The following is a 13,181-nucleotide window of genomic DNA, read 5'->3' as shown; positions in this document are numbered from 1 at the left end:
TGGGTATTTATGGTTGAAGCTACTGTAGGAAGTACAGATATCCTCATGAAAAATAAAGGCATCCTCCTTGGGTAACCCACCCAGCCTCCCACCATCACTTACTGTGTTATCCACCTGCAATGCTGTGAACACAACCAGAGGATGATGGAAATTGAAGCCTGGGGCTCCTCTTCTGATCAATCCCCATCATCAGAAGGATTTGTGCAGACACACCTCTGGATGGCTGTACCAGATGTGTCCCCAACCGCCCCCCACCCACCCCAAACTAGGTTCAACACAATGTTTAAATGGTGTAGAGGGCCCTGTGCAATGGTGAATTTCATCCATTCATATAAATATCTGATCTTGACAAAGGAATTGATGCAGAAAGCACTCTCTGGAAGGTGGCAATTTCACTATCCATGAGCTGGCTGCTGTGGCTTTTCCAAATCCAATATCTGAGGAATCGCCGGAGTCCACCATTTAGTTACGTTGGCTTCTTTTATGAGAAGCAGCGTCAGAGCAGCCGCAATGGGAAGGCAAAGCCATTTGCATAGGAAATAGTCAAGAGAGGAGCCCATCCACATTTGTTTGTCCACCTGGAAATCGAAGCTCAGCTGCAAACATTGACTCCTTAATGCTGAGAATTCTGATGACGTCCTGAAATTGCCTCCAACTCAAAGCCCACATCTCAGTTCTGAATGATTGTCCCTGCTTCAAAATGCACAGAAATCAATCGAGATCCATACCATTCTTACTAGTTTATTATTGTTCCTAGTCCCCAGACAGGTCCATGGCAATCTTAACATGAAGATAATAGGTTAGGAATGTTGCCTTTTCATTTGGTTGTTGCTTTACTAAATGCTAGAAGATTTGTAAAGATGTAAATGTCTGCGAGAGAACTGCTGTCTTGGTTTCTTTCGTTACTTAAATGCAGAGTGTATCAGGTTTTTAAGTTAGTCTCCTTTTAAGAGAAAAATTAAATCGTGATAACATAGCTGGATTCTTAACAGGGAAAATAGTGTGATTTTGTAAAGTTATTTTGTTTTATTAGAGTAGGTAGAAGCTGTTTTCTTGGGAACAGAAGTTTCGTTTCATTTTAACTAGAGAGATACAGCTGTGTTGATGGTATTAAGTACAGTTCCTGAGAGACTGGCTAATTTTAAAGGAAAAAGAGGCAGTTTTTATAGTAATCTTCCCACCACCTGTATGATCTCATTGGGGAATTGCTCTCAGCGCTTTTGAACATGGTTACACACTTGCTAACGCAGCCTTTGGCTTTTGAAGCTTCTCAGGTGCACAGCCCCTGACCTCTGTGTGTGTGTGTGTCTATATTTAGTAGTGGGAGCTGAGGCATGGCAATGCAAGGGGCAACGTTTCACAGGCAACACCCTCCAAGTGGCTTTTAAATAATGTAAAGCTTATAACCCAATCTAGCAGAAGCCTCTGAATTCCAAATTACAGCCAAAATGAGTCCTGCTGTGTCCAGGTGCTGAGATCAGTTGCTGATGGATGTGCTGTAATAATAGGAAGATTAAGAAAAATAATTGAGCTGTAAAAGAAGACAGAAGTTTCTGCCTCTCCATGACTTTGTTAGTTTCCCAGATAGTGTTTTGTTTAAGCAGGATGTTAGAATGTGGATTGTGTAGATCCTTGTTTGTGTTTCCTTTTCTAGCAGGTTGAGGAACAAAATGCTGTATCAAAGTGTGGGTTGCAGCAAGAGACCATGGCTAGCTTTGAAGCTGTGAAGGGCTTATGGTGTTTGTATTTTAAATACAAAAAAGACATCCTTTATAGGGCCTTGGGCTCAGAGGTGTAGCTCCCTGTGGTGCCATTTGTGGTTTTCTACAGGTGCTTGTGGCATTCTCTGCAGATTTTTTTCAGCATTTTTCCATCCTAAATAGCTGAGCCTGCCTTGGAAATGCCAGCAGCACGCACAAACAGGCTGTGTTCGTTTGGTGGGTCTTGTCTTTTTATGAAGATTCTAGACAGCCAGATGGGGGCCTGACGTTGGCCTGGTGGCTCAAGATGGACCAACGCACCTGTGAGTCAGTGAGAAGGTCTGGTTGGGAAGGGTTCGGGGAAGAGAAGATTGAGGAGTCCTTTTAGAAGTTGTGGGGACCTCAGAGGAATGTGATAGAGGAGTGAGACTGGGAGGAAGAGTCAGGTGGTTAAGGAAGAAAGAGCAAGAATTCTGGGGTGGAGAAAAGAATTGGAGGAGAGAAATAATATTTGTCAAGATTTTCAAAAATAACTAGTGACTTTGGAAGCTTCAATTTTGGATGCACAGCTTGAGGCACCTTTAAAGGGTTCAAAAGCATTCAAAAAATGCTGGACTTCCACTCTCTGAAAACTAGGTCCAGTTAAAAATCTGTTTGCATGAATTCCGAACCCGCGTCTGTACAGGTTTTATAATGAAAACGCTCAGTGTTGTACATCGTATGTTAGAGCTCAAGCTAAGTGAGTGATGGTCCTGCTTAGGATCTGTATAGGAAACCTCCAAGTTCATCCTATGTGCTGTGTTTTGGGAGAAATATAGAAGTAAGGTCTTGAGTACCTGTGACAATCAAAGATCTCATGGCGGTTTTGTCAAGAATTGGTGTTAAGCCATGTGTCCTGGCTAACGTCCAGTGTGGGCAATTATATTCTGCCTCCTTCAGTTCCTCTGATATTCCCAGATGGATTTGATATCCCTCTCTTTAAAAACACCCTTGTTCTGGTTCTGGTCCAGAATGGCTGCTGGGTTCCGTTCCAAAAGGTGACTGAGTGGAGTGATACAGAGCACGAGCTTGGCAACCCCTTTGGGGTGTTGCTGGATGAAAGATGCTGTGGCACTTATAAAATGCCTTTCATCCCGGGATGTCTAAGTGCTTTACAAACCATTTCAGACACACCACAGCATCGTGAAGTAGAGAAGTTGGCTCAATTTCAGAGATGGGGAAACTGAGGCACAGAAGTGATTTGTCTAAGGTCACACAGTGGGGTCAATGGCAGGTCAGGACTTGAAATATGAGCTCCAGAGTCTGTTTTGCCTCCTTTCTTCTCAATATTTTCCTAGAGAGCCAGAAAAGTAACAGACAGCAAATAGAATCCGTAAGGAAGGAAGAGGTTTTGTCAATGTCTTTGACATTTGATAGATGCCTTTATACTGAAACAGTGAACTTTGATGTATACCCGTGTATCAGGGGATGCAAATAACTGGACAGATCCTGAGAGTTTGCATTACCTTTGCATTCTGGGTGCAGCTGTTACCCTAGCGTATTCTGTCTTCATACACCTGTCTGGTGGCTGGGACAGCACTGCTCTTTGTTTGAAGATGTGACTTGGGTGGGACAAGTTTTCAGCTGCCTGTTATAGATACAGCTGTTTCGCTGTGGGCTGCCTCTGTGACGAAAATGCAGGATAGTCCCAAATGGGAGGACAGAGAACTACTGATTGATGTCTTAAAAGCTGCCTGCTGCCAAGGAATCAGAAGATAGGTCTCTGAGCAACATACTTTTGTGAAATGAAACAGGATCTTTTTTTAAAGAAAAAATGTTGCTGTGTTTGTGTAAAAACTGAACTCCTGCTGCTTTCCCTAATAGAAAGCAAATGGCTGATGTATAATTCCTTGTTGCCTTGTATAATAATAAACGTGATTAGAGACATAAGGTTGTTACTGGAGCTTTTCTGAATAACCATGTGGTTAAAGTGATTAACCCGTTAGCCAGCAGTGCATTGTGTGTCTTGTTATTAGGGTAATGGAATAACTTGTCCATTTCAGCTCTCTGATAACTGTGTTGTCTAATGCAAACTGAACAGTGCAGGTCTGTTAGTCTTTGATCTACCCTGAACCCAGTTCGTGCTGAGTGATGCTTGTTTTTTTGGGGCTGGATTGACAAAGTTATTTAGGGGCTTTTCGGATGTGGATAAGCTCTTCCATGAGATTTCCAAGAGCACCTGAGCGAGGCAGGTGACTAACGCCCGTTGATTGTCAATGGGAGTTAGGTGCCTGACCTGCTTGAGGAGCTTTTGAAAATCCCCAAAGAGGCCCCAACTGCATCTTTAGTTGTCTAAATATCTTTGTGAATCTGGCCCTTGGTGCAAATGTCACTGCAGTGTTGCTATTCACTGCCGCTACTGATCTCTGAAAGGGAGCGTCTCTGCTCTTTAACAGTAGTTCCATTCAAACCCAGGCCCCAGAACGCTGTTTGTGAACATGGGTTTTATTATATGGGATCTTGTCCTCACTGAATTGACCAGTGCATCTCTTGCCGGCCGTGAGACAGCCACCATATAGCAGTGATATGTTGTCACTTTTTTGATCTGGTCCACATTCAATACCCCAAGTATAGTAACTGAAACCCAGTAGCCTCCATATGTTAACTAAACTCCATGGGTCCTTAGTGCCATAACACAAATGTTCCTAATGTCGTAGGCCTTTCTGCAGTGCTGGTACTGTGCAGAGCACTGGAAGTGCACACTTCCACCTGGTTCTAGGCCCTCTGTGCCGACAGTGATGGAAATGCCAAGATGTTCTGGACTGTAAAGAGTTACGCTTATAGCCTTTGTGGCATTCTAGCTGCTAATGACACTGAGTAGATGGGAACAGTAGAACGTAAGAATGCGATTAACTATTACAGCTGCTGTTGGACACTCACTCTCTGAAGATGGTTCTCTTGGATCTGCCTTCTATTGGGTCCCAGGTGGTGAGGAAAGCTCCCGCCAGCTACACAAAGATAGTGGTGAAAGGCATGACGCGGGCCGAAATGATCCTGAAGGTAACGCTCAAGATTCTTTATTCTGATTATTGAGCCTGCTAGGGCGCTTGGCCTGGAAAGTCGGTGGGTGAATGCCAAGGGGCTTGTATTTGGAACCCAACATTACAGAGAACACACGCATGTATATGTACCTTTGTACGGTATGGCTGGCATTTCCAGGGCATCTCGGAGCTGGGCACTCAAATCCCATTGACTTTCAATAGGGTTTGGGCTCCTGATTCCCTAAGGCACCTTCAAAAATCTCTCCCCATATGCTTCAGAGCAAACGCTAACGTTGCTTCGGGACTCTCTCTCACAGCTGGTTGTGCAAAAATATGTGGGGAAGCTGTCAGACAATTTTATGACAGTAGATGTTGAGATGCGAAAAGTTAAAGCTTTATAACCGTTACGTTGTGAACATCCCATGTCAAAATATACAAAGTAAATATCCTTAAATCAAACTCCAAGTTCTCAAGCAGCATGTTTCTGACTTTGCCCAACTGTATATTTTGATTATCGATGGAAATATTTTTTGTCGGTTTGCCCGTGTGTAGTGAAATCAACATTTGCTAATATTTTACTGATAAAAAGCTAATTCTTCCAAGCCCATTGCCCACTAACAAGGACAATGTTACCTCTGTCAGAAGCTCGGTTCGGCTCCATTTATCTGGAGTGTTTTCAGGGATATCTCATACATATCACCTAGATGGTGAGGGGATGAATCCATTGCACGTGACAATGTGGGGTGCATTACCTGTATTATTAACTCTGTGTGCATCACTAAACCTGTGTATGGCACAAGAACGCAGTTAACGTGAATGCCACAAGAGGGCAGGTACCCCGCGGGTGGGTGACTGAGTGTGAAAATCCACTGGGTTGGGTGAGTCTGGGTGGAAGGGGGAGGCTGGGCACGTTTCCTGCTCCTCCAGCTTTACGAGTTGGCACAAAGCTTTACAAGGGTATAAATGAAGAATTTATATGTGCGTGCACGACTGTGTTTTTAGTTGGGCTGATGTGCTGGGAAGAGAGAAATGTCTGAGTGACAGAATACAATGCGGGGCGAGATGAGTCAAAGGAAACATATGGAAGTGGTTGGAAGGACAGGGGAGGTTTTATTTCTTCTCCCAGTAAGAGGTTTTGCTGACTAGCACTAGTGAAAGACTTTTTCTATAGAGTTTATTGTGCACCTAAGGGGTATTTTGATGTGAAAGCAGCTTATCATCTTTCCAGCTTTCAGTCGCCATTTTAATCACTCCTGATTTCCTGGGCAAGGATTCAGTCTCTCCCAGCCCCTGCTGGAAGTCAGGGGTCTCTGCACCACACCAGAGCCAGCTCTTATGGAGAAGTGTTGCATACAGATAAGTCCAAAGAGCCTTGTCAGAGATAGAGGGGCCATTAATGTCGGTAATGGAATAACATGGCCCGGTGTGAAGTGACTCTGGGTGCTCCGCTACCATGGGGCAGCTATGAGACATGAGGTTAAATGTCAGATGCCTTAAAAAAACCCACCAATGCAGGTAACCCTGGCTACCGTCATTGTATGTAAAAGGACAGAGTAGAATTGGGCAAACCTTCCAAAACCACGAGAAACTAGCCTGCTTCAGGCTTCTGTCCAGACCTGGAACTCTGACCAGGGCCGTGACTCTGACCCAGCTTTTGAATGAAACCTTCTTCCCCCCTCAGAGCACTATGGTTTCATTGGAAATCTGGTGGCTTTGGGACAGTGCAGCGCATGAGGTGAGCTCACATTAACCAAAATCCCCCCCGAAGCCAGTGCGGAGTACCAGAGTGGAGTTTCCCCACAGCTCTGCTTGCTGATCCCAATCCATGGGGGTGCCAAGGTGTCCCCATGTGGCGTAGATCCTCTGTCTCCTAATCAGAGTCTCAAGTAGCTTCCTCAGGCTTCAGCCAGCCTAGTTGTGAAATGGAGTAAAAAGCAGATTTGCTGCTAAGCAGAAGATCCTAAACTGCGCTTTCCTGGGGAGATGAATGGTTATATAAAAGCAGTCCTCTCCTGCTACCCCATTGGCTGCTGTGTCTGCTCTGTTTAATGAAGCAGGGCTCGGATAATAAGCAATTCAGGCTAGGGTTGAGGCTCATTGATGGGGCAGTAGAGGGAAGTCTAGGCTCCCACTGCCCACGTGCTGCCTGTTCTGAGCAGAGGATTTCCGGCTACAGGGCTGTCAGCTGAGGCTCTTCGCCAGCAGCCACGTGCAGAGCTTTTCTCCCTGGGCAAGTTCTTCCCAGTGGGATTGAAGAGGCCCCTGCTTCCCACTTTAATACAATGAACATTCAAACCCTGGCAACACACCGAGAGTCTGCCAGCACACCAGCTGGGACGCAGAGTCCTTCAGCAGCGTCAACACTACGCAGCCGCTGCAGCCTCTCCGATCTGTTCGGCTCCTGAGTAACAATTGGCAATTCGTAAACGGGACCCCTCTCCCCTCCCTGCTCTGGGATTCATCGTTGCTTTGCTCCTGCTAACCTGTTTGCACCTTTCAGTAACGTGAAGTGGGCATGACCTCTTTTCTGTTCTTTAGGCATCTTCGGTTCCCCTGTTTTGCATAGATGAGACCGTACACTGTTTGTTTGTCCTACGTGGACACCACAAGGGTGTTTGTGGCATGTTGCCCAGCTAGTTCCATTGTAAAACAGCCCTGCAAACACTAGGACTTCGGGCTGTGAATGAAAGGCCTTGTCAGTCTGAGAGGAGATCCTTGGCAGGACACAGCACAGGGACTGTTCGTTACTCTGGGACTAAGCAGGACAGTGTTGTCCTGAGTCCCCCAGGTAAAGCCGGAGCAGGACTGTGGCTCTCGTAAAATGTGCATCATTTCAAAACCATTCTCTCCAGAATCCCTCCCTCTTGATCTAATTTAAACTGTAACGGTCCTTCATCCTTCGTGGATGCCAGGTTGGGTGGGGGGAATAATCCAACCATATGAATTTCAGTTGGGCTTTTACAAGCTTCGCTTATATTTCAGGAGAAACTTCTCCCTCCACCATCGATACGGCTCTTTGTATTGCTGATTGGTGGGTTCATATGTTCATAGCTTGTATCTGATGCGTGTCTCTCTCTCTCTCTCTCTCTCTCTCTCTCTCTGCAGGTGGTTATGGCCCCTCATGAGCCCCCCATTGTGTTTGTTGACAATTACATCAAACTCCTTGCTGACTGCAGCACAGACACTTTCCAGAAGATATTAGACATGAAGGTTAGAACCAACCCAGCAGAATTTACGGTCCTATAATAAAGTCCCCCTCTGGAGAAACCTGAATGCCTTGGCAACCGTTTCAGTAGAAACGTGTAGGGCTTCTGAAGTATGAAAAGGCAATTTACTGAATAAATGCATCCTCCCTGCTGTGAAGGCATAGAGAGCTGCTACTGATTGATGGCGCGTACCCTGCTTTCCCTTTACTTACTGCCTTGAGAGTTCAGGCCCTGGCTTCAGGCTTCGCTTTCCTTTGTCCAGAACAGTGGGAGGGCTGTATCCTGGCTTTGCAGGGGAGGAAGAGGAGACTAAGATTTAAACTTGGGTCTCCAGGAGCTCTTCTCCTGCACCCACTGCCCAGGTTCAGTAATGCTCTCACTGTGTATTGTGATTCCACTTTCCTTTGTTTCTTAACAGGGTCTAAAGAGAAGTGAGCAAAGCAGCATGTTGGAACTGTTCCGCCAGAGGCTGCCCGCCCCTCCCTCTGGCCTAGAGAATCCCAGCTCCATGCCCCTGACTGCTCCCACACCTGAACAGGAGTCCTCCCGAATACGAAAACTGGAGAAGCTCATCAAAAAGAGACTGTAGATGAAGAGAAGCAACATCTGCTGCCCCCCAGCAACTTTAGCCAGGTCTTGTGCGAAAGTCCTCAGGCTCCCCATTATCCTACACCATGTCACTGGAAAATCAATGCCAGATCAGTGCCACGCCCTGAGATGCATTAACCGTGTTGCTCTGAATGGAGAAGCAGCAGGATTTTTGGCAAGGGATGACTGCTTCCCAGGGCTCTGGGCCCCCAGGGATAGATTGGCCAAGTGAAACCTGTCTCACTGGGGCTTCTCCAGGCCCACGACTTGGAGCAGATGAAGTGACTTGGAGGCTGCAGTCTGTGAAGATGGTTTGAATGGATGACACCCACGGTTTGCCAGCTGCTCAAACGATGCTGCTCGCTCCACGTCTAGCTGCAGTTCCCATTTGGGGTTGTCCAGTGCAGCATGTTGGACTTTGCCCTGAAAGTGACAAGACACCATTCAATCCCCATAATAAAGCTGCTTGTTTCTTTAAAAATAAGATCCCCTTAAATCGGTGGGGCCTGGCCCTCATAACTCTACTGAACTCATTATAAATGCCCAGAACAGGACACCACAATGTTTCTCTGTGCTCCGGGGACAGGCGCACGTGCTTCAGCTGTGAGTAACACAGGAAGCAGAACCCTCTTTGGGAAGCAAGGAGAGGCTAAATCGCTGCATTCTGCACCTCGGCAAGTCACCGCTCAACTCACACTTTACTGCTAACAAACCAGTAGCCTCGGTTGCTCTTGCTCCTTTCAGGTCAAATTATCCATCTGCTGAAGCTGCCTCGTTATTTTCTCACATGCGCTAGGCTAACCTGCCATCTCTGCCCCACACTTCCCCTCTCCCCCTCCTCCACAAAGGGCTGTTCTGGAATAAGCCAAGCATCAGATGGTCCTATCCCACCATGCTCACGGTCTCCTGTTTCATGCCAGCTGGAGCCCAGCCTGGGTGTGCCACGTTAGTACCATCGCTGCCTGGCAGGCAGAGCCGCTGGAAAGGTTTGTTTTAATTATAAGCCTGCTGCTGCCAAGGATGGAACTGTCTCACCAGCTTTCAATTTAAACCACCTGGCTCTCCTCGTGCTTAAGATGCTGCAGCTTAGATGGGGTGGCTTCAGATTTGCACTGGAATATCTGGGAGCAGAATTGCACCCAAAATGTCACGACGTTTTAAAGTAACCTGGGTTGCAGTCCAGCTCCCGTTGGAGTCAGCAGCAAAATGCGCCTTGATTGCAATGGGTGCGAGATTTGGGTTGGTTAATCTAAATTGTAAAGTATTGGTGTGAAAGAAGTGCTCATCTTGACACATGCTTGCCTGAGACGCTGTAACTGAGTGACACAACCACCCTATTGTTATCACCACTGGATTTCTTCCCAAACCCCATTGCAGCCTTTCCATGTTGTTTAAAGGTATATTTCAGACCGGCTGGTGATATAAGACCATAGGGATGTTGGTGGCAGGAGAGTTCATGTGCATCTTCCTTCCTATAATCCATGCTTTCCTACCCATTCTGCAGGAGGAGCTTGCATGAAGTGTTTGTATCAGGTGAGGAGTCACTGCAGTCATCTCAGGAGAATTGCACTCTGTGGCACGTCTGGCTGCCTTTTCATTATTGTATGTATTTGGGAGCTGCCGTAGATACAGGCTTGTTAGTGTTTGCAGCCCCTGTTCAGGGATGTGTAGTTCACTTGAGGGAGGAGAAGGAGAGCGCATTCCAGATCAAGCACAGATTTATTTTAACCAAACTCCACATGCACAAACCTGTGTATGAAATTAAAAACCCTGCAGAGTTTCAGTGACACCCAGGTGGGTGGGGAGCACCAAATGAGAAATTTCCTTGTTGAGGCTGAAAATCTGGTCTGACACTAGCTTCAGGTTCTCCCTTTGTGCTATCCTATCCCCTCTCTCTCACCTGCGCCTTCCCATGTGCAGAGAGTGGGGAGTACACACGTATGTGCACAATTAAACCAGGTGATTCAGCCCACGCTTTCAACTTTAGTCCTGATTTGGGGTTTCACTCTGATCTCAGTGCTGGCTTATGGCTTCTGTGCTTACAGCTGAGGAGACGGATGGTAGCCTGAGCAATGGTGGGGGATTTGTTTGGATCCTGTTAGAAGTAGGATAGATATCTGCTAAAAGCTAGATGTTTTAAAAAGAAAAAAGAAAACCCGAACCAAACTCTGGCTTACAGCAGCACCTATTTCTGGTCAGATAACTGATCGTGGTTGCAATATGTGCAATATTCTGCACTACTGGGTTTCCTGTACTGATAGCTTATTTGATGGACCTGAAATGAAGATAATTATTCATGTTACTGAGCATTAACACTCTCCTGTCCATCCTCTAGAGACGTTTATTGAGGTCCAGGCCTTGAACAAATCTATTTTTCATACTCCATCTCTGCATTGTTTCCATTGCCAATTTCGAGCGTGTGGTAAGGCCAGCTGCTGAAGTTCTTACCTTCTCCATATCTGGCTCATTCCCAGCATTCAGTGTTTGGGGTGACCCTGTTCCTGTTACAGGTTTTTAAAGGTGGAATCAGATATGGCTGTTTTTGGAAAAGGTTCCATAACTTTCCTCCACTTCCTTTAACATCCCCACGCAGTGTTCTCGTATGATTATATGGCAGCTTTGAACTGTTCTATTGGAATGAGAAGTTTTGCTCTTTATTTTTATTAGCAAATAATATAGTAAGCCTACATTTTCCAAAAGCAATTGGTGATTTTTGGATTCCTGGCTGGAGACACTTCACTGGCCTAATTCTCAGCAGAGGGTGCTCCGTGCCTTTTGAAAAACCAGCCCCCTTAAAGTGATTCAGGTTGGGGCACCCAAATCCTTAGTCATTTTTGAAAATGCAGGCTTCCCTTCTCAGCATTGTGTGAGTGGGAGAATGGATTCTGTGCCTGGGCTAGTAAAGTGTAATGGTGATTTTTGCAAGACTAATAAATCAGTCTGTCTTAATAGTTCGTGAACTGATAGATTGATTACAGTAGAATTGGTAAATCAGCTGATAAAACATCCTCACTGATCATTTGTATCTGATCACACCTGTTAAAATAAGAACTGACACTTAAATGAGTTGAGCTATTGTGACACCTGCGTTAACCTTGTCTACGCCAGGAAATTGTCACAAAAGACTCCTGCTATTGAAACTGGTTTGAATGATGTGCTGGTGTTAGAATGCAGGAAGCCCTATTGTAGACAGCTCTTGGAGGCAGTGGGATAGCTGAACTAGAGGTCCCGTATTGCTAAAAGCAGTGCATCTGAAACAGTATTAGCAGTAGTAGGAATTTTTGTAAACATGGCTAAAAGAGGTGACAGCAAGTTCCAGTTATGTGAACTTCTGAAACTTTCTCAGAGAGCCCATTGTTTGATTCCTACACTTCCCTCATGCTGGATCCTTGTTTTCTGATCCTTCTGCTAGTTTTACAACCTGCATTCTGAGGGAGTGGTGTTTGCACTTGATACAGATCAGTTTACAAAAGTCAACCTAAGAAAGGCGGGTGTGTGACTACCTTTCTTGAGGAACAAATAACCAAACCCAGTGTGGGTTGTTATTAGTGACTATGAAATGCAGTGGCCAAGACGTATGGAATGCAAGGTGTTTGCATAGATGCATTATCTGTGTGCTGGACTAGGAACTTCACTTCAGATTAATTTTTCCTTCCATTGAAAGTTAGCAATTGCCATGGTCAGTAGAAGAAATATACTGTGTATGGATGAAAGCCAAATAATTTCCATGTTTCTTTACCCAGAAGACTCCTAAGTTGTCATTCTCTGCCATTCAGAATTCTAGAGGTAAGAGGAAAGAAAAGGAACGGTTAACACAAATAATTTTTAAAAAATTAGAAGAATGTTAGAAACACAGATGCATTGAATTGTACCCGGTAAGGGGCATGTTTCCATTTTTCCAGCTTGATCTGAAATTTACTTCCCTTGTTCTTGTGTATTTATCAGAATGGGTGCTTCTGAAAGCATGTTAGATGGCTGCGTTATACATTTTCTGAGGATAAAGGAAATGTTTCTGTACGAAATAGCTTTTTAAGTTTTCTGTCCAGGGAATGATTTCTTGATGTACATTGGAATGTGACACTAAAGATAATTAAATCATTACTAATGACCATATTCTAGCCTGTGTTTTGTAGCAATTTATGTAGAACAAACTGGATCCGATTTGCCTTTGGGGGGAGGAACCTGAAAGCTGTGTGTGTGCATGTCCCCATACACACACCGTCACACGTGCAGAATGCAGCCTCTGTTCTGAGGACGATTGAACATGGAAGAATTATGTCCCTGTTTTGGTATTCCCCACAGTGTGTTGATGTGTTTTAAAATCTTCTTGCATGGTGCTATGCTTTAGTACGACATGTACAAGGCCAGCACACTTTTACAAACCTTTCTGTATCGTATTTCTTCCCTTCTCTTAGCAGACAGAGTTTCCCTCCTGTTAACTTTTCCACCTTGCAGATTTCTATGGCTCCAGCAAAGTGACCTCTGTATTTGTAGCAGCAGAGCCAATAGGGTTCTTCCCTCCCCAGCCACGTGGGAGGCAGTCCAGGAAAATTAATCTTGTGTTCCTCAATAATTGGATGATGATTTGTAATGACGCTGCTTATTTTCTGGAGAAGACTTCTCTGGGACCCTCCTGCTTCCTTTATTAATAATGAAAAGTCAATGAC

The 13,181-nt window shown here is 45.3% G+C and overlaps 1 protein-coding gene across 1 annotated transcript in view; it reads left to right on the top strand.

Annotated features, from left to right (window-relative positions):
• The window catches only part of VPS53 (VPS53 subunit of GARP complex), an 80,662-nt gene extending 68,035 nt beyond the window's left edge, over positions 1-12,627 (top strand). Inside the window, exons 20-22 of the mRNA XM_067565776.1 lie at positions 4,602-4,739; positions 7,826-7,930; positions 8,345-12,627. Coding sequence (XP_067421877.1) covers positions 4,602-4,739; positions 7,826-7,930; positions 8,345-8,515 — 414 coding nt within the window. The 3' untranslated portion in view covers positions 8,516-12,627. The remainder of the gene's footprint in view (positions 1-4,601; positions 4,740-7,825; positions 7,931-8,344) is intronic.
• The last annotated feature ends 554 nt before the right edge of the window (positions 12,628-13,181 follow it).

This window comes from Emydura macquarii, unplaced genomic scaffold (genome assembly GCF_026122565.2).
Source record: "Emydura macquarii macquarii isolate MOO-44397 ecotype Brisbane River unplaced genomic scaffold, CSIRO-AGI_Emac_v2 contig_2699, whole genome shotgun sequence".
Lineage (NCBI taxonomy): Eukaryota > Metazoa > Chordata > Testudines > Chelidae > Emydura > Emydura macquarii.
The sequence above is the reverse complement of the archived record's forward strand: the minus strand, read 5'-3'. Positions and strand labels throughout refer to the sequence as shown.